Source organism: Microcaecilia unicolor, chromosome 7, assembly GCF_901765095.1.
Source record: "Microcaecilia unicolor chromosome 7, aMicUni1.1, whole genome shotgun sequence".
NCBI lineage: Eukaryota > Metazoa > Chordata > Amphibia > Gymnophiona > Siphonopidae > Microcaecilia > Microcaecilia unicolor.
In genome coordinates this window covers 12907454-12928521 of record NC_044037.1, presented here as the reverse complement: position 1 = coordinate 12928521, position 21068 = coordinate 12907454, and the positions used below count along the sequence as shown (strand labels likewise).

The 21068-nt window shown below is 45.2% G+C and overlaps 1 protein-coding gene across 1 annotated transcript in view; it reads right to left on the bottom strand.

Annotated features, from left to right (window-relative positions):
* The window catches only part of LOC115474589 (homeobox protein CHOX-CAD-like), a 32152-nt gene extending 29959 nt beyond the window's left edge, over nt 1-2193 (bottom strand). The window contains exon 1 of the mRNA XM_030210115.1: nt 1752-2193. Within this exon, the coding sequence (XP_030065975.1) occupies nt 1752-2193 (442 nt within the window). The remainder of the gene's footprint in view (nt 1-1751) is intronic.
* Nucleotides 2194-21068: the final 18875 nt, after the last annotated feature.

Sequence of the window (21068 nt, the reverse complement as noted above, 5' to 3'; positions counted from 1 at the left end):
TTTTTCTGGCATGCAGTGCTGAAACGTAAAGCTATATACCCACAGAAAGAGAAGATAGCGTAATTGGGAGATTTGCTTTGGATGTAATACTGTCCTCTGACCAATTGATTGGCTTCATGCCTGTCAGGGAGTCGGTGCTGAGACTTCAGGACTCTGGCAGCAGGCTGAGGAACACAGAGTTCCTGATGCTTACCAGTCCTTAAATGACACAGAACAAATAATTTCCCATGTAAGTTAATTTTGCTTTAGAGAATATATAGAGAATTTAATCTTAGCTTACTTTATGGAAGTAAAGGGAAAGCCCTGTGGTCCATGACACTACAAAAAGAAGCACGTCAGGTGGACTGGATGGTCCTTATGGTTCTTTTCTGCTATTGGATATTTCTATTAAGGAAGGTTGAAGTACTTCTGTCAGTGGGAAAGGTACATTATCTTGGTTAATGGAACTGAAAAGTGGGCATTCCTAAGCAAGGATAGACTAATAAAAATTATTTGCTTATTCAGCAAACCCCAGATTAGAATTCTCTGTTTAAACTCTGATTTTCCATTGGTATGAAATTTTTTTGTGAATAGGAAAGGAGCCTGTGAGCTTCCAAACTGCAGACTGATATAGTCAGAGATCAAATTCTTCCACTTCAGTGGATTCTAAACAGAAAAGCTTCAGCTTCTAGTCTGCTATTCCTGTGCACTTTTCAGTATTCCATGTGCTCTTCTGAAAATAGGAAGCAGCATCTTTCACAAGTAGTACATTTTGAATACATTGGCTTTGAAATTTGGCAAAAATAAACATTAAAATAAGCTTGGGGAGTAACAATCTGTGATATGAAAGATTTGTACTACACCAATAATCTGTTGCTATGTAAATAGTTGTGTATAATGGTTTTATAACTGAGTTTCTCTATGATATTGTACTTTGTTATTTTTATATATGATTGTTACTATTATACTCCCGGGCTGTACCGGTTATCTTACTTATGTGATTCACGTTGAACTAATTTTCTTTGGAATATGTGGAATATAAGAATAAATATTATTATTATTACTAGTAACCCAAATTGATAAGTTAGCACCCAGCAAAAAGGTGCTACAATTTGAAATTCTAATGAACACATTCCTTTTCTTTTTTTCAAGTTTCAACATAAAAATATATCCAAAAAAGCATCTTCGAAAATCCTTACATATTTCTTAGCACTAAAATTAAAAATTAAGAAGAAGGAGCCAGATTTAAGGTTTAGACAAGAAAGACCCCAAAATTTGCAAGTATTTTCTGTGCATGATAATTTGTGCTTGCACCAAACTAAAGGCTCATATAAGTATAAAACATCAAATAAATCCCTGCTCCCTAAACAACCCCACCTAAAAATTCCCTCCTTAACATTGTTCAGCATTAGAAAATTACATAATGTAATGTATGGATATACCACAAATCATTTAACATATGCAATTTAAAATAATGCAGGTGCAGCCAAAAAAAACAAAACAAAAAGTTTTTTACTTTCTAAAAGATGTGTCAATAGTATTGTTGGACTTTTACCTAGTCTTTGAATCTGGCCCTGATCTGACTTTGAATCTGTTGAATTATTATTGGAAGCACTGGTACTGACCACAAAAATGTATTTTTAGTTTTCATGTGCTTTACTTAAAAGAGTAATCCCATTGGTCTAAACTTAAAGTAAAAAGTAAAATGTGATTGATATGATTTGGAAGAGTAAATTCAGAGCCAGTTGCATGGTGGAACTTAGTCTGCTTACCAGTGGAGGTAGACTGTACTGTTTTTCCCATCCATTCATAGGAATTGTGCCTCTGGTTGTTTGGAGAGATTTGCACTCTGTGAATGGTATCTATTGAAGGTAAAATCCCAGATCCAGGAGGGTGTAAGGAGTTGTAGTCAGGAGAGCTGTAGGAAATCTGTCCATGAGATAACCCAGTTATTGGTGCAGAAATTGTACTGGAAGGTCCAGGACCATAAGTGTTCCAGTCCTCCCTTGATGTTCCATAGTGAGAGCCCCATCCTGCAGAAGACTGCTCATGGCTGTCCACTCCTCCAGGCATGGGGTGATATTCCACATATTCCGAATATGCTGGGGTAGACACAAAGTTCTGTGCTGGCAGGCTGCTGTTGGTACATCTCACGGATCCTGGATACATGCTGTTTTCTCTACCCAAAGGATAGTTCCTAGACCCAATTTTCATAGCTGGACTGTATTTTGTTGGGGCATTCTGCTGCTTGGTTGTTATTGTATGTCTTTCACACTGATTCTCTCTAGTTCTGACTAGCCCTATAAATGACTTATGCTTGCCCTGATGTCTCTTCCCTATACATGATTAACAATAGTGAAACCAGGTGCTGGTAGAATAGTTTACTAAGGATCTGACTGATGTCACAGATAGCTAGCTACCTTCCCACAAAATCACATTTGCATTCAAATGAAGGGCTGATTGTCTGACCAACTCCACCTTACTGTGACTTCTGCTGCTTCCTATTTTACAGATCTCTCCCCCCTCCTTATTTCCACTTTCTTCTGGCTTCAAAGTGTTCTTACATCTGTGAAAATATGTGCAGACAAACCATCCTGATGACACGATTATAAACTTATTTTTGTTTATGGCTTCTTATATTTGATATACCACAAATAATATTATCTAAGGGGCCCTTTTATTAAAGCTTAGCATGCGCTAACTGCTAAAAAGCCCATAAGATATAAACGGGTTTCTTGGTGTTTGGGTATTCGCTGGGTGGGGCTTTACCACCATACAAGGGAAAATCCCCTCATATGGGCTGGGCGCCGCCATTTTCAAAGCGGCGCTGGAAGAGGAGGGAGTCTTCCTCCTCCATCACTTCGGGTACAGGAGAGGCAGGGAAGGGGGCTGCTAGACCACCAGGTTGGGGGGGCTTGTGTTTGTGACCCACTGGGCCACCAGGGCTTTTATTTTGGGGTGCGAGGGGGTTAGGTGGGCTGGAGATCCACTGGATCTCTAGCCCCCCATGAACTTGTGTCGGAGGGGTCGGGGGGACTGGAGGGGAATGCAAATGCATGCTGGACAGGGCTCACCATTCCTCCCCAATGGTCTGCAAACCCTAACGCCAGCTCCAAGCTGGCATAGGGTTTGCTTCAGAAAGCCCGCCAATGTTTGACGCGCTGCCCGCTGATCATTGGAGAGAAATAATAAAATACCTGTTTAGCATTCATTTGCATGCTACATGCTTAGAGCTCACAAGCGCATTGTTTCCTGCACTCGGGAGCTCTGATCATGGGGCGGTAGCAAATGTGGATGCTAGTATGACGCTAATAGCCTCTAGTGTCCACGTTTTCTTCTGATCATCTGCCCATTAGTGCATGCTAAGCTTTAGTAAAAAGGCCCCTAAGTGGTGAACAACTTCATAAAATCATCAAAATAAAGTAAAATAACAAGCATACAAAGTCATGAAAATGACATAAAATAGAATAAAATGAAGTTGAGCAAATATCTGTATCGTGCAACTTGGGGCACTATAGTGACCCATCTCTAAAACATATTTCAGACAAAATCAGAAGAATTATGTCAATTTGTAATGATGTAAAAATCATAGAAACAGAGAAAATGATGGCAAAGACCATATGGCCTATCCATACCATCTTCTATCTCATAGATTCTATACCAGAAAACTGATTTTTTTTTGGAGATGCTACCAGAGAATAATAATGATCCTCCATGATCAGCTGCCTTGTACTACCTTTTCCAGTAGTATTGGGACTAGGAGAGACTCAGGCCCAGATGCACAAAACCTAATGAGCCCACAACTTGCGTTTTAAACTGGTTCCAGCCAGTTTAAAACGCAAGTAGTTCACCCCGGGCATGCACTAAGGGCATTTTCCCTGCCACAGTAGCAGGTAATGAAAACGGAATGCAAATGATTGAAAAGCTATTATAATGAGCTGCACTACCGTTGCAGCCCATTATAATGAGATGCACTACCGTTTTTCCGATTCCCATACCGCAGGAACCCTAACGAGATGTCTGACCTCTTGTTAGGGCTCCTGTGAGGGAATCGGAAAGGAAAAGGGCCCCCAAAAAAGGTAAAAAAGAAAAAAAAAAAAGCACGGAGCGCATGTGAGGGGCGTCCTTTAAGGACGTACTCTCCCTGCGCTTCTGAGAGACGTCTTTTTTTCGCATTTTTTTTTTTAGCTCTGCCGGCGCTGGTGTTTTTTCCCCCCTTCTATTTTGTCTTCGCCGCCCCTCCACAGCAAAACTTTTATGTTTTCCTGGTTGCCGGAGAATCGGGACGTCCTTTTAGATTAGGCTCCTCTTCCTGGTCTCTTCAGCCAATCAGAGCGCGTTTTGCTGACAACAGCCAGCTAAGCCCGCTTTGATTGGCTGAAGAGACCAGGAAGAGGAGCCTAATCTAAAGGGACGTCCAGATTCTCCGACTCAGGCACCGAAGGACTAGAGAATGCAAGTGAGCTACAACGAGTAGCTCATTTGCATTCCCTATCGTTGACGCATTCCCGTTCCCTACCGATTCGCTATGGAATCGGCAGGGAACGGGAATTACCAATGTCTTTAATGCATCTGGGCCTCAGTGAGGTAGTTATTGAAAGGGGTTTAAGGGGGCAGGAGAAGCTCCTACTCACTTGCCAGATGTTCAGCGACAACTTGACCACAGAGTGCTGCTGATTATTCCCTCTGACTGTTGCAGAACTGCAGTTAATGTTGGGGTGGTCTGTGGGTCAAGTTGGGGAGGAGCTGGCAGTTATGTGGGCACCAGTTATATTCAGTACATGGCTAACCAGACAGATAGAACCATACAAATGGCAGTTTGATCTTTGCCTAGTTAGCTATGTGGGTGCCAGCATTGAATATTGGGCAGCGCCTGCATAATGTCTGGGTATGCCCTATCCCTAAGAAAGGAAGGGATTTTGGATTTAGCTCACACCTATTTCAGTAGTAGCTCAAGGTGAGTTACATTCAAGTAAAGGAGGTATTTTTCTGTCTTTGGATATACAGTGCAATCCGCTTAAGTGCAAGGGTCTGGGACCAATGAAATACATGCAGTTAACCGGAGCGTGCACTTAACCGTTGTGACCCAAAGAAGCTTGACATCTGATAAACATATGTACAGTACTGTTTATTATACGCACAGTATACAGTCTCTGTTAACTGATGTTAGGCTTACTTGAAGTAATCAGTCATAGTCCTCTGTCATAGCACTGACATCCAGTGGCCTCCAGATAGGCCCACGCGGTGTTGAGACTCTCCAGTGCTCTTGCAAAAGTGACAGGAGGTTCTTGAATTTCGTCAGCATCTGCCTCACTCCTCATTTCATCATGTGTTTCATCATCAGCCGTTCTTGCGTGTAGGCGCATATCTGGACATCAGTGCTGTCGTCAGCTGTTTGTAGATCATAATCAATAGCTACGTAGTGATGACACTGGCTGGGATGTCAATAGCCTGTTCATCTGACGTGTTTGAAACAGCTGCATCTGTTTCATCCCTCTCCACATCCTTAACAAAGCTTACCCGCTTGTAGCAGTTCACAATGGTTGCTTGGGTAACATGATTTCAGGCTTCTTTCTGCATATGTAGGGAGTCCAACAGTGACAGATTATGAGCCAGTTCAACAGCACGTTTATCCTTGCCAGTCTGGTCATCCATAACGCTCATCAGACGACGTAGCACAAGAGTCCGATAATGTTGTTTGAAATTGGCTATTATGTCCTGATCTATAGGTTGGATCAGAGAGGTAGTGTTTGGTGGCAGGAAGACCACCTTGACGTTAGACAGCCTGACATCATCACTGTGTGCAGCACAATTATCACAAAGCAACAAAATCTGACGCTTTTGTGCCCGCATTCCAGTGTCTAACTTCTTTAGCCACTGCTTCCAAATTTCCTCAGTCATCCATGAATTTGCGTTGGCCTCGTATGACACAGGAAGTTGTTTAACATTCTTGAAGCAACGGGGCTGTTTGTTCTTTCCAATGACAAGTGGTTCCAACTTCTCACTCCCATCCATATTGCAGCAAAGGAGGATCGTCAGTCGGTCCTTCGACGTTTTACCTCCAGTAGTTTCAGCTTGTTTGAATGCAAGTGTTCCATCAGGAATTGCTCACCAGTAGAGACCGTTTTTGTCAGCATTGAAAATGTCACGAGGTGCAAACTCATTCAAGATGGTAGGAAGAACTGAAACAACCCAATTTTCAGCACCAAAGTCATCAGCGTCTTGTTTTTCACTATGCTGTTTCTTGAATTTTATTGTTCCTCTCCTCCCATCTTTCCAACCATCCAACACTGGCTTTGAATTCAGTTAGTCCAAGACTTTCATCTAGCTGATTAGCTTTCTCCATAAGCAGTGGACCACTGACAGGAAACTGTCTGCTCCTAACTTGAGAAAACCACCGAAGAAGAGCATCTTCTACCTCCTCAGCTTTTCCCGCCCGTTTCGTTTCCGGTGTGGATTTGTATTGTTTTGCCAGTCTTCCAGAAGCTGATCTTTCTGCTTGAAGATACGTGAAATTTGACTGGGATTGACACCATATTCTTTAGCAATAGATGCTTGGTTTTGTTTGTTTTCTAATTTTTTTAAGAACTTCTATTCATTCAGCCAGTGTTAAAGTCTTACAGTTGCGCGGCGATGACGACGACAATTCCAGTATACACTCTAACAACATTCTTTCGCTTATTCTGCCTGTGGCAGTTAAAGGGGCGGTAAATATGAAATCTCGTTGGTTGTCACGCGCCAATTGGCTTCCATATTCTGTGTGCGCGCTTATACGGAGTCTTTCCTGCAGAGGAGTGGTCTTAAACCATGCATATAAGCAAATCTTGCACTTATCAGTGGTGCGTTAAACCGAAGTTTGTCCCCATAGAAACTGATGGCGCCAAAAATGGGACCGAAGTACGGCATGCAGTTAAACAGAGCATGTGCTTATCCGACGTGCACTTAAATGGAGTGCACTGTATTACAATCTATGGGGCATGTTTACTAAGCAGCGCAAAGCAGATAGCTGAGCTGCTACCAAGTGTTAAATATTAGTGTGCATCTGCAATAATGTTTAATGTGCGTTAAAACAGTCAGTGTGGTAAGAATTCTGTATTATCTGCTTAACACCTAAATGGGCAGTGCTTGGGTGTGACTGGGGCAGAATGTAGGAATGGCTGTCAGTGACAGCTAGCTCATGGAAAATGACCATGTACTAGCTGTTAATGACTACCAATAGAGTTGTTGTAAATACTGTCATCTAAAGAAGAAGATGACGATAGGTGCAGCAGAGCTATCAGCAGTCCAGTAGTGCAGCTGCTTTGGGCCACCACTCCTCTCATTGAGTTCTGCCATCTCTCCGATCATGACCCTCTCCCAACCATTCTAGTAAGTAAGTCCCCCTCCCAACTCACTGAAATTACCAGGAACCCCACAATAAGCAAGCCTCCCCACCTGATCCACCCCCAAATAGCCAAGCCCCCCCCAACTCGGGCAAGCCCTCATCGATCAAGACCACCCCAATTAATCACTACCAGACCCTCCTCCTATATATGTCTAGAATACCAGAGAGCCCTGGAATTTACCTAGGGGCGTAGGCTAGTGGGACAGCGCTCTGCCTCCGCTCCTGCCTGGTCCCGCTAGCCTATCATGGATGACCCTTTGGTATGTCCTGGGGCTCTAGGGGAGGGGGGTCAGGGGGTGGGGGAGGGAGGGTCTGGTAGGGTCTGCTGCACCATATGCCTGGAATAGACTTCCTGAGCCGGTACGTCAAGCTCCATCTCTGGCCATCTTCAATCTAAGCTAAAAGGCCAACTTTTTGATGCTGCTTTTAACTCCTAACCCTTATTCACTTGTTCAGAACCCTTATTTTATCATCCTCACTTTAATATTCCCTTATCTGTTGTTTGTCCTGTTTGTCTGTCCTAATTAGATTGTAAGCTCTGTCGAGCAGGGACTGTCTCTTCGTGTTCAAGTGTACAGCGCTGTGTACGTCTAGTAGCGCTATAGAAATGATAAGTAGTAGTAGTAGTAGGAATTGGATGGATGGTCTTGAATGTAGGGTGCCATGGTCATTTTGGGATTTGAGTGGAGGGGAGCCTCTTTTATTGGGGGGGGGGGGTCATAATCATTGGGGGGTCCAATTGCCTAACTGCACCACTGTAGCAGGGATTTTCAGGTTGCTGGCACTGCATTACATGAATGGGGAGGAGACTGGAATGTAACACAGTGCCTCGGTGAGCATATGCCCTGTGTGTTAAATGTAGGGCATGCCCCCTGCATTTCCTACATATGCTTTGCACTTATTGCAAAACTTAGTAAACATGCCCCTAAGTTTTTACCTGAGGTAATGGAAGGTTGAGACTTGTCCAAGATCACAAGAAGCAGCAGCAGGATTTGAACCACAGGCTTCCTTGATTTTCATCCCACTGCTTGAATTGTTAGTCTACTCTTCCACTCAGGCCCAGATGCACAAAACTTTAACGACCCTCTAACGAGGAAAATTTGAAACATAGCATGCATTAAAGGCCAATTTCCGACGACGCTAGCAGCTAACGAAAACGGAATGCAAACGAGAAACTACCATTGAAATGTGGACAATTTGGAATGCACTAACCTTACCGACGACTGCAACGAATCATTTTCTGTGAGAAATTTAATGTCAGCTCAGACCTGTCATTAAGGCCTGAGCTGTCATCTCCCCGCTTCCTCCTGCACCATGAAAATACAAGCTGACATGTTTAAAAACAAAAGTGAGATAAAAAAAACACTTGGCTCCCCGCTTCCCTCTGCATAAAATAAAAAATGAACACAAAATCGAAAAAGGATCGGGAGGGGGCAAAGGCGCTCGTCAGAAGCATCCAGTATGGACGGCCTTGCCCCCCCCCCCCTGAGGTCGCCGCTGCTCTCCGCTTCCGCTCGTAAAAAATAAAAAATTAAAACAAAACTAAAAAGTTTAGCAACCCCGGTCCCCCTCCCTTCCTGTCTCTCTCTGTACTCCTTCTCCCATAGCTCCGCCTCTCGGCATCCTCCGCCCCATGCCCCGCCCCCCTGAGCTCCTCGTCACCGCTCCCTCCCTCTACCGGACCCCCCTTCGCTTTACTGACCCGCGCAGCGCCTCTCACCTCTGTGTGAAGGCGCTGCACGGGATGGAACAGCTAATCGGCGATCACTGCTGCCTCCTCCGACGTCTCTCTCTGTTCTTCCTGGGCCCGCCCTCCTCTGACATAGAGGATTTTTTAACAAGTTTAAGCTGCATTTGGTGATGCTGTGGCATTTATTCCTCATCTCCCGATGTAGTGAAAATTAAAGTCAGCCTGGAATTGAGCTCTTGGGATCAGCAGCAGATGAAATTACCTTTATTTAAGATAAGTCCTATGTTTAACTTGTGCTGAAATCTTAGATGAGGCTGAGAAGCAGCCTAGAGCAGCAGGTTGGGAACTGAAGGGCCTGGGTTCAAATCAGATGACAGCTAACTACAGTCTTGGAAAAGCCACTCAATCCTCCATTGCCCTCAAATGGCCAGGGGTAGCACTGGCAGCCTCACTCCATTTAGGGTCTACTGTTGAAATTGTCACACTTCTAACAACCCCATAAGCCATTCACAGCTGACCACTTGTAGGCAGCAGGGACAAGAGAGAGAACAGACACTGCCACCATTTGGACACTTAAGTTACCTTGCTCTTGTGCTCAAAACCACGTCGTATTACTAGACAAGTTTTTTGTTTTTCGAAAGCTTGAGATAAATTGCACATAAATCACAAATTCACATGGGTAAAAGGACAATTTGATTCCACACTGGGAGTGTACCTATGAATATATGAACATTTAGTCCTGATACGATTTCCAATCAGGACTGTGTGTAACATAAAATGATATACGACAGCCTCTCCCTTTTTCACAATATTTGGTGGCATTTAAATATTCAGGTTTTGGTTTGTTTGTTTGAATATTTGGATGAGTATAACATCTCAGCAGCAGGGCAGACATGATTTTGTGTGAATTTTAGCACAGAAACAACATTGTTATCCATAGTTGATTCTATATGTAGCTTAGATCAGGGCAAGAAACGCTTGATTGTGTCATTACATCTTATGGATGCCTTGAACACAGTTGATCATGATATTTATGGGCCTTTCACTAAAGTGTGCTGAAATCTGGGCTTAACGCATTCTAACATGGGACTTTCCTGCTATACTAAGCCCAAATTTACCACAGCACTTTTTTAGGGCATTTTCTATTTTTTGATTTTCAGGTCATGTGCTAATGATCATATTAGCACACAGTACCTTGAAAACGTTAATGTGGGAGCCCTTACCGCCATCTATTTAAGAGATGCTATGTGCTCCTGCATTAATTTTGCATTTGCCAGTTAGCACATGCTAATTCAAGTACACTAGCTGGTTAATGCTTCCAGTCCCATTCTCTGCCCATGTCATGCCCGCTCCAAAAGCTATTTTTAAAAAATAGCTAGCCATTGGGAAAGGGGAATTGGGGGGAGGGGAGGGGAGGGGAGGGGGAGGGATACTTACATAGGTAAACTATTTTCTGTATAGCTTATTATCTGACTAAGTAGGCTCTCAGGTTATATATGTTGCAATTTTACACTGTGCTATGTACTCTTTTGTTTCTTAATAAAGATATTTACCGTACAAAATAGCTAGTGCCCCAGTTAGCTCTCATTAACAGGCAAAAGGCATTTTGTGGTGGTCTGCTTTTCCCACACTAAGCGCAATTTGGGCTTTAGTTCCCTTTAGTTAAAGGGCCCTTGATTAGCTAAACTGCAAGGTCTTTGGATCCAGGGTACACCATATGAATGGTTTTCTTCTTTCCTTCAGGAGCAAAGATGTTCCAGACGATATTCAAAGTGAGTTAACCAACTGGGAATGGCTGTCGACCAGTTAACTTGCTTATCAGTGGCTATACGGTTATTTTCAGCAGCACTGAACCAGTTATCTTTGCTGAAAATGACCAGTTAGCTCCAAAGTGCAAACCACTGTGTCGGGAGTGTTCCGGGGGTGGAGTCCGGTTAGCTTCTAATATTCAAGGCTAACCAGCCAGTCTGGTTAACTAGCCAGACCAAACAGTTGGACGTTGGAGGGACGCTAGATGTAGTATATTTGGATTTTAGCAAAGCCTTTGACACGGTCCCGCACAGGCTACAGATAAATAAACTGAGGGCCCTCAGTATGGGACCTAAAGTGACTGAATGGGTTAAAAACTGGTTAAGTGGAAGGAGACAGAGGTAGTGGTAATGGAGCTTGCTCTGAGGAAATGGATGTTATCATTGCTGTACCGCAGGGTTCGGTCGTCAGGCTGGCTCTTTTTAACTTCTTCGTGAGTGATATTGTGGAAGTATTGTCTGGTAAGGTTTCTCTCTTTGCGGATGATACCAAACTCTGTAATAGGGTGGACACCCCAGAGGGTGTGGATGGTATGAAGAAGGATCTAATGAAGCTTGAAGAATGGTCCAAAAATTGGCAACCAAGATTTAATGTTAAGAAATGCAGGGTCATGCACGTGGGGTACAAGAATCCAAGGGAGCGTTACAATATAGGGGTGAAGTGCTTCTGTGTATGAAAGAAGAGTGGGATTTGGGTGTGATTGTGTCTGTTGACCTTAAGGTGGCCAAACAGGTAGAAAAGGTGATTGTCAAAGCCACAAAGATGCTTGGGTGCATAAGGAGAGGGATGACCAACAGGAAAAAAGAGGTGATAGTACCCTTGTATAACTCCCTGGTGAGGCCCCATTTAGAGTACTGCATGCAATTCTGGATACCGCACCTACGGAAAGATATAAACTAGATGGAGTCGGTTCAGAGGGCGGCTACAAAATTAGTAAGCGGTCTCTGTCATAAAACATAAAGGGACAGGTTAGGAACCTCAATATGTATATACTGGTCCTGGCGGCAGTGCAGCCTGGGGAGTTTCTGATGGCACTGGATCTCAAAGAAACATATTTGTATCTTCAATTTGACCTCCGCACCAGCGTTATCTTCGCTTTGCTGTCCTGGGGCATCGGTTTCAGGCCATGCCCTTTGATCTCGCTATTGCTCCACCAACCTTTTCCAAGGTCATGATGGTGGTAGCCACGTTCTTGCAAAAGGAAGGGATCAGGGTTCATCCCTATCTCAATGACTGGTTGATTCAGGTGACGTTGGCATGAGACAATCGGTGATCAACTGACAGAATGATCACCCTCTTGTAGTCTCTGGAATGGATGATCATTTTTCCCAAGAGTCGCCTGATGCCATCCCAGACGTTGGAATATCTGGGAGTGCAATTCGACACTTCACAGGGCAGAGTCTTTCTACCAGCCCACAGATGGTCCAAACTTCAGACCCAGATTCGTTTCCTCTTGGGAATGCCGGGCCCTCTGGCCTGGGACTGTGTCCAGGTACTGGGGTCTATGGCAGCAACTATGGGCACACATACGTCCATTATAGCATTGAGTCGGTCACCAGTGTCTCAGGATTACCAGAGATGTCTACAATGGTGGCCTCAAGTGAAGAGCCGTATGAGCTGGTGGCTCCACTCCCCCAACTTGGATCACCTCAGTGGATACCAACTTGTCAGGTTGGGATTGGCTCCACCATTGTGCACGGGGACTTTGGTCTGAGATGGATGATCATTTTTCCCAAGAGTCGCCTGATGCCATCCCAGACGTTGGAATATCTGGGAGTGCAATTCGACACTTCACAGGGCAGAGTCTTTCTACCAGCCCACAGATGGTCCAAACTTCAGACCCAGATTCGTTTCCTCTTGGGAATGCCGGGCCCTCTGGCCTGGGACTGTGTCCAGGTACTGGGGTCTATGGCAGCAACTATGGGCACACATACGTCCATTATAGCATTGAGTCGGTCACCAGTGTCTCAGGATTACCAGAGATGTCTACAATGGTGGCCTCAAGTGAAGAGCCGTATGAGCTGGTGGCTCCACTCCCCCAACTTGGATCACCTCAGTGGATACCAACTTGTCAGGTTGGGATTGGCTCCACCATTGTGCACGGGGACTTTGGTCTGAGATGGAGGCACAGTGGTCCATCAATCAACTGGAACTTCGAGCGATTGCAAACACCTCATCAGCCTTTCAGGAGTTCCTGGAAGACAAGCCAGTTTGTGTCATGTCAGACAACATGACGGTGGTGGCGTACATCAGTTGTCAAGGAGGCACATGCAGCATGTTGCAGCAGAGGCCCAGGAACTCTTGGAGTGGATGGAGGCTCACTTGCAGCTCCTTTTTGCGGTGCATATAGTGCGACAACTCAATGTGCAGGCAAATTTTCTCAGCTGCCATGTCTTAGATCAGATGGAAATGGGAGCTGTTGGCAGTGGCCTTCTGGCAGGTAGCACAGAAATGGAGCACACTGATCCTGGACCTCATGGCAACAAAGGGAAATGCCAAAGTGGCTCTGTTCTTCAGCAGAATAAGGGAGGTTGGGTCAGAGAGCCTGGACACCCTGCTTTACCCTGGCTGGAAGCAGAACTTCTCTACAGGTTTGGCATGGTGGTGCTTTCTGGGGGAGTGATGGTTTTCCATACTACATAGGGACTGCTTTTTTACATTCACCAGTTCCTGGATTCATCTGCTGCAGAAGCTAAGGAAGGAGAAATGATGTCTTACCTGATAATTGTCTTTTCTTTAGTTGCACAAATGAATCCAGGATCCTGCTCTTGTGCCACTGTTTCCGTTTGGGTGTTAACAGGGGTCTCTGTTGCAGTTTGAAAAAAAAAAAATTTAACTAAAAATGAATGAAGAGACAGGAAAGGAAATTGGGACTTCCAAGAACCATGCTGCTGTTGGGACAGTGGGATGTCACTGTTCTGCTGTGGTTCTGTGTGGAAGGCTTTCAGATTTTACAATCTTGACGGTCACAATAAGGGCACATGGATCAACACCATTTTTTTACTTGGAATACTTGGTCTGATTGTGACCATTAAGATTGTGAAATTGAGTTTAAAGTCTCAGCTCTTGGTGGTGGAAAGCAAAACATGGTTCTGTGTTCGGCACGAGCTAGAAAGTTTATTCATACTGGAGTGTTGAGAGTTTGAAGAGTATTCCTGGTTATGGTTCCAGTTGCCAATATTTGTTGAAGCAAACATTTAAGGTGGATCATCATCTCTGAGTATCTAACATTTGTTCGTGGAGGAGTTAAAGGTTAGAAATTGTAATCAAACTGAGGGTGGATATACAGGCCTTTTATCTATCAAGTTATTAGCTCCACCAATTTTTTCATCTTAAAGGAACTGACATAATCATTTAAGGAAGATCAATAGAGGACATTCCAGACACATTTTTGAGTAGCTGATGTAAAGGTTGCCTATGTACATTATTGGAGATACATAGAGGGGCATTTTCGAAAGAAACGTCATAAGTCAGAATTTGACGTTTTACAAAGACATCCAGATTTGGAGGCGGGGAGAAGGTCATTTTCGAAAAAAGATGGATGTCCATCTTTCGTTTCAAAAATACCAAGGACGTCCTGTGAATATGGATGTCCTTGTTTTTGGTCCATTTTCGAACAAAAAACGTCCAAATGCAAGATGTCCAAAACAGAGGAGGAGTGGCTTAATGGTTAGTGCAGTGGGCTTTGATCCTGGCAACATGGGTTCAATTCCTTCGAATTTGGACGTCATCAGCATATAGATTTCCAGTTCTCATGTACAGACTGTGTGTCGGCAGATCCTTTTCCAAAAACATGAGAAATGGATATCCATACTGTATGTGACGTGCAGACTTGGATGTCCATATCCTGAGCTGGATGTCCTTTGTATACGACTATCATGTTTTATCATTATCATGTTGCCCAAGATCCTTCTGTAACACTAAATGTCTATTTTCTAATATATTTCCACTATTCATGTTTATTGTAAGCCACCTTGAGCCTGCAAATAGGTGGGAAAATGTGGGATACAAATTCAATAAATAAATAAATAAATAAAATACTGCTCTGTAGAACTAGAGGACATGAAATGAAGCTGTGAGGAGGTAAACTTAAAAGCAACATCAGGAAGTCTTTTTTCATGGAAAGAATAGTGGATTCCTGGAATGTCCTCCCAATGGAGGTGGTAGGGACAGAAACAGTAACAGAATTCAAAAAGGTGTGAGATCCCTGTTTAGCAAGAGGATGGGATCAAAGCAAAACAAATGACTTTCACACTTGAAAGAAGACCTGCATGGAGTGGCAGGTACAATCCTAAATAAAGGCATAAAGAGGCAACCTTGCTGGGTAGACTAGATGGACCATGTTAATCTTTATCTGCCATTTGTTGCTATGTTACTGTTTTACTATGTAGTCTCAGGCCTGGTGAGTACATCTGAAATAATTGCTTCAAAAAGCACTTGGTACTGATAGCTTAAGAAATAATACTGCTGTTTATGTTGTTTCAGGAAAAAACAATTGTGTTAGTTATCATCTGGGGGTGCATAAGTTTTTCAGATACTTAAATGGGGTCATACTGGAAAAATGTTTGGGAAGCACCGCTATAGAAAAACAACCATGCAGTTGACATCTCACACATTGTGGTGTAATTGGGTGCCGATACTGAACATGATTTAACCTGGCTGGTTAAATCACCTGTTCGGGCCTAACTGGTCATTTCTAGGAGCACTGAACCAAGTAACGTTCCTGAAAATAACCACTTAGCATCGAATTCAAAACCGGCTGTTTTGAGGGCGTTCTAGGGGTGCAGTCAACAAGATAAAAGTCATAAATAGGACCGCATAAAAGTCAGTCCCTATCTTTATGTGGTAATCCATAGCCGGTTATGTGCTGAATATCACACTTAGTGGTCCTTTTACTAAGCTGTGACAAGTGTTTTTGAGATGAGCTGAGGCCCCCTTTTACCGCAGCGGGTAAAAGGCTGTTTTTATAAAAAAAAGAAATGGCTGTGCGGCAAGTGAAGCACACGCCACGTGGCTATTTCAGGGGGAGCACTTACTACTACCCATTGAGGTGGCGGTAAGGGCTCACGTGCTAACCCAGAGGTAACCGGGGTAGCGCACGGCACTGCCCGATTACTGCCGGGTAAACACCGGTGCTACATATATTTGTAGTACCGGAAATGGCGCATGCTGGGGGTGGGATCTACCACTGGGCTGCTCTGGTAGCCTGGAGGTACTTCCAGTTTAGCAAGCGCTAAGCCCACTTTGGGCTTACCGCCACTTAGTAAAAGACCCCCTTAACTGGCTATGTGTTAGCCAGCTCCGCAAACCTGGAAATTCAGTTCCAGTGTCTGGACATGGCCCAGCATTGAATTTCCAGGTTTAGTGCCGGTGGCAGTCACCAAAGCGCTGATCTCCGCCAACTAAATATTGGGCCCATCAAGATTTTGAAAGCTTCATTGCCATTTACTAGTATTTAAGCACCAGCTGACTATTTCTTTCCCAGTTTTTTATTGTGAAAAAAATCTCTAATATTTAATAATGTACTCTGAGGCCAATTTTCAAAGCGATTTAAGCGTCAGTGGCACTTAACCGGACAGTGTTGCTGAATATCCCCTGAGACTGCCCAAACAAAAAGTGGGCAGGTTAGAGGCAGCGCTGGGGGTGGCACTGGGGAGGAGCCCCAGGTTATGCAATATTCAGTGCGGGCACCTGCATATCTAAGTGGCTTCATTCAGGACAGCTCAAATAAGGTCGCATAGCTTTGTGGGTGCCGGCTCTCAATATTGGGCCGGCACCAGCATAACTTTATTTATTTATTTATTTATTTAAACTAAAGGTGATAGACCCCCCCTGCCCCCAAGTGAACGGTCGGTCCGATAGGGGCAGTCAAATTGGGGCAGTCTGGATTCACTGAACGGTAAGGGTTAGGTGCCGAACGCAGCATTGAAGAGGTGGGCTTTAAGCAAAGACTTGAAGATGGGCAGGGAGGGGGCTTGGCGTAAGGGTTCAGTGGAGTTGTTGGGGGGGGGGGGAAGGAGCGGGGTCTTCTGGGGGCAGGGGTTCTTGATGTGGGCTGGGAGGGAGGAAGGAAAGAAGGGGACATTGATGGAGGGGGCTTGGGGACTTTAGTTAAAAAAAAAAAAGTTTTAATAAAAAAGTTATGTGGCCCGATATTTTGGTAAAAGGTGGTCTAGGAAACTGTATATTTTATATATTATGTTATATGTGAAAACATCCACTTGTGTTTTGATGAGAGTCATAAAATCCAAAATCATTCCATCCCTATGGGTTTATCTAGATGTTAAAGTACACACAATGTAACACCCCAGGTAACTGTTTATCAATGCACTTAGCTTTGGTTTATTTGGGATGCTTTTTTAAAAATCTAGGTAAATGTGGATGTATGGACAAACAAGGATTAGTGGGAACCGATTTGTACTGGTGCTACAAAGTTTACTTTGCTGATGTAAAAGCTAGTCACTCTTGTACCTAGGTGAGAACTATTCTGTTAAAGAAGTGTGAAGTGTAATGGGCTCCTCCTCTCTTCCCAAACTGTTTCCCTTTTCAGAAACCTTTGACACCTTTTAGTTCTCTTGGACTTTTGCTCAAGAGCAACACTGCACACAGCATAGCAGAAAGCAAAGGAGTGGATTTTCAGATGGAAATATCACTTTGGCAAATAAGAATTTACCTACCATTTCAGCAGTGGTTATACTGGAGTTATCTTGGAGGTCCTTTTACTAAGCCGCAGTAAAAAGTGGGCATGTGTTTTGGACACGTGTTGGGCCATTTTTAACTGCAGCTGGGAAAAGACTTTTTTTTAGTAGGCTGGGAAATGGGCGTGTGCGCTGAAATTAAAACTATTTACGGCCTGAGCCCTTACCGCTACCCATTGACTTAGCAGTAACCATGCAGTGCGTGCCAACTGCTGATTACCGCCAGAAACGCCCTTTGCGATAGAAAATAGAAAATTATTTTCTACTGCGGGATTTGGTGCGTGCCAAACTCAGAATTACTACCACATGCATGAACTAGCCCGATGGTGTCGCATTAGCCCTCCCATGCCTTAGTAAAAGGGCCCCTAAATTATTGGTACCTTTTAAATACCTTTCTTCATTGAGAATCTGGACAAATGAGTCACAGGAAGCTGAATGATGCCAGGCCACTTGAGTGTCTGATTTATCCTGCTTCTGTGGTTTCTATGGATTCTGATAACTTTATGGGCATGACAATATTACATAAGTTACCAAAGTAATAAATTTGCTGGTAAATATCATTTAAAAAAACATAATTCTCAACTTAGAACCTCTGTTCCCTCGTTTGACTGGGGCTGGAGTGGACGGAGGGAGCAAGCCTCAGTCATTTCACAATGGCAACACCTAGTAGCCAGAAATAGGGGCCACAATCAGTGCCCTAGCGAGGGCTAATGGCACCCGGGGCGGGTCGCTGCTGTGCACCCCCCTCCCGGGTGCAGCATGGCGCGACCCCCCCCCTCTGCGGCACACCCCCCCCGGAGCGCAAGCCCCCCCCTCCCCCCCGGACCGCATTCTTACCTGTGGGAGGGCCGATCCACCCCGAGTGCACGTCACTCGGAGCTGCGTCGGCCCCGCTGGTTCCCTGCTCTCTCTGCCCCGGAACAGGAAGTAACCTGTCCCTATGTGCTTTGAAAATGAGCACTGTAACTAAATTTCACCCTTCTTCAGATCTGATATAGATACAAAAAATAAAATTGGATATTTTTGAGAGGAGTAATTTTATTTATTTTTGTTACATTTGTACCCCGCGCTTTCCCACTCATGGCAGGCTCAATGTGGCTTACATGGGGCAATGGAGGGTTAAGTGACTTGCCCAGAGTCACAAGGAGCTGCCTGTGCCTGAAGTGGGATCGAACTCAGGCCTAGATGCACAAAACTCTAACGACCCTTTAATGACCCTTTAACGACAAAATTTGCCACTGTTGCATGCATTATAGGCCTTTTTCTGAAGCCGCTAGCAGATAACGAAAACGGAATGCAAACCAGAAACTACCATTGAAATGTGGACAATTCGCAATGCACTAACCATACCGACGATTCTAACAAATCATTTAACGTGAGAAATTTAGCGAGATCTCAGACCTGTCGCTCAGGCCTGAGCTGTCATCTCCCTGCTCCCTCCTGCACCTTAAAAATGCAAGCTGGCAAGTAAAAAAAAAAAAAAAGTTATATAAAACACAAACTCGTAGTTCCCCACTTCCCCCTGCACTAACCGAAACAAAAAAAAATTCAAATAGATCGTGAGGGGGCAAAGGCTAGGGTTACCATTTTGTGTCCTCTGAAAAAGAGGACACATGTCACGCCCCCTACCCCGCCCCCACCACGCCTCATGCCCTGCCCTTGCCACGCCCCTTCGGGTCCTCGTTCCGCCCCTATTCCCCGCCCCCCGTCACATACCCCCCCCCTCACTTACTATCTAGCCCTGGTGGTCTAGTAGCGTCTTCTCTTCGGGGCAGGAAAGAGCCCCCTCTTTCCTGCCCGGAGCGCTGCCTGCCCTTGCCTGCTGCATCCTCCTCGGTCTGGCTGGGGATTCAAAATGGCCACCGAGAGTTGAAGCGGCCTCGCGAGAGTTCAACTTGGCGGCCATTTTGAATCCCCAGCCAGACCGAGAAGGATGATAGACAGGGGAGGCAGCGCTCCGGGCAGGAAAGAGGGGGCTCTTTGTCTTTCCTGCCACGAAGACATCACTAGACCACCAGGGAACATGGAAGGGGAGGGGATGGGAGACCATACCCACGGCGCCGATCGCCCGCCCACATGCTCACCGCACGCACGCGCCTGCCCGCACCCGCGCCCACGTTTGTCCAGAAATCCGGACAAACATGGGCGCGGGCAAAATAACATAGTAACATAGTAGATGACGGCAGAAAAAGACCTGCATGGTCCATCTAGTCTGCCCAAGATAAACTCATATCTTGAATTTGTACCTGTCTTTTTCAGGGCACAGACCGTATAAGTCTGCCCAGCAGTATTTCCCGCCTCCCAACCACCAGTCCCGTCTCCCATCACTGGCTCTGGTACAGACCGTATAAGTCTGCCCTCCCCTATCCTAGCCTCCCAACCACCAACCCCTCTTCCCCCCACCTGCTCCGCCACCCAATTTCAGCTAAGCTTCTGAGGATCCATTCCTTCTGCACAGGATTCCTTTATGCATATCCCACGCATGTTTGAATTCCGTTACCGTTTTCATCTCCACCACCTCCCGCGGGAGGGCATTCCAAGCATCCACCACCCTCTCCGTGAAAAAATACTTCCTGACATCTTTTTTGAGTCTGCCCCCCTTCAATCTCATTTCATGTCCTCTCGTTCTACCGCCTTCCCATCTCCGGAAAAGATTTTTTTTGCGGATTAATACCTTTCAAGTATTTGAACGTCTGTATCATATCACCCCTGTTCCTCCTTTCCTCCAGGGTATACATGTTCAGGTCAGCAAGTCTTTGGTCATACGTCTTGGAACGCAAATCCCATACCATTCTCGTAGCTTTTCTTTGCACCGCTTCCATTTTTTTAACATCCTTCGCAAGGTACGGCCTCCAAAACTGAACACAATACTCCAGGTGGGGCCTCACCAACGACTTGTACAGGGGCATCAACACTTCCTTTCTTCTGCTGATCACACCTCTCTCTATACAGCCTAAAAATCCGCCGGACGCCCTGGACATGCCCTCAAAAAGAGGACTTGTCCGGTGAAATCCGGACGAATGGTAACCCTAGCAAAGGCGCTCGTCAGGAGCGTCCTGTATGGGCGCCCTTGCCCCCCCGAGATCGCCACTGTTCCCCGCTTCAGCCGGTTTTAATAAAAACAAATCTTCACATTTTCTCATCACCGGTCCCCCTCCCTTCCTGTGTTTCCTGTCCCTTACTCCAGGGCTCCACCTCCCACCATCCTCCGCCTCTGCCCCCTGCCCCGCCCCCCTGGGATTGTCGCCGCCGCTCCCACCCTCCACCGGACCCCCCCTCCGCATTACCGTCCCGTGCAGCGCCTGTCACCTGTATGCAAATGTGCTGCACAGGATAAAACATCTGATCGACAATTGCTTCTCCCTCCTCCGACGTCAGTCTGTTGTTCCTGTGCCCGCCCTCCATTGACGTAAGTTACCTACGTAGATAACTAACGTAGGTAACTTACGTCAATGGAGGGCGGGCCCAGGAACAACAGACTGACGTCGGAGGAGGGAGAAGCAATTGG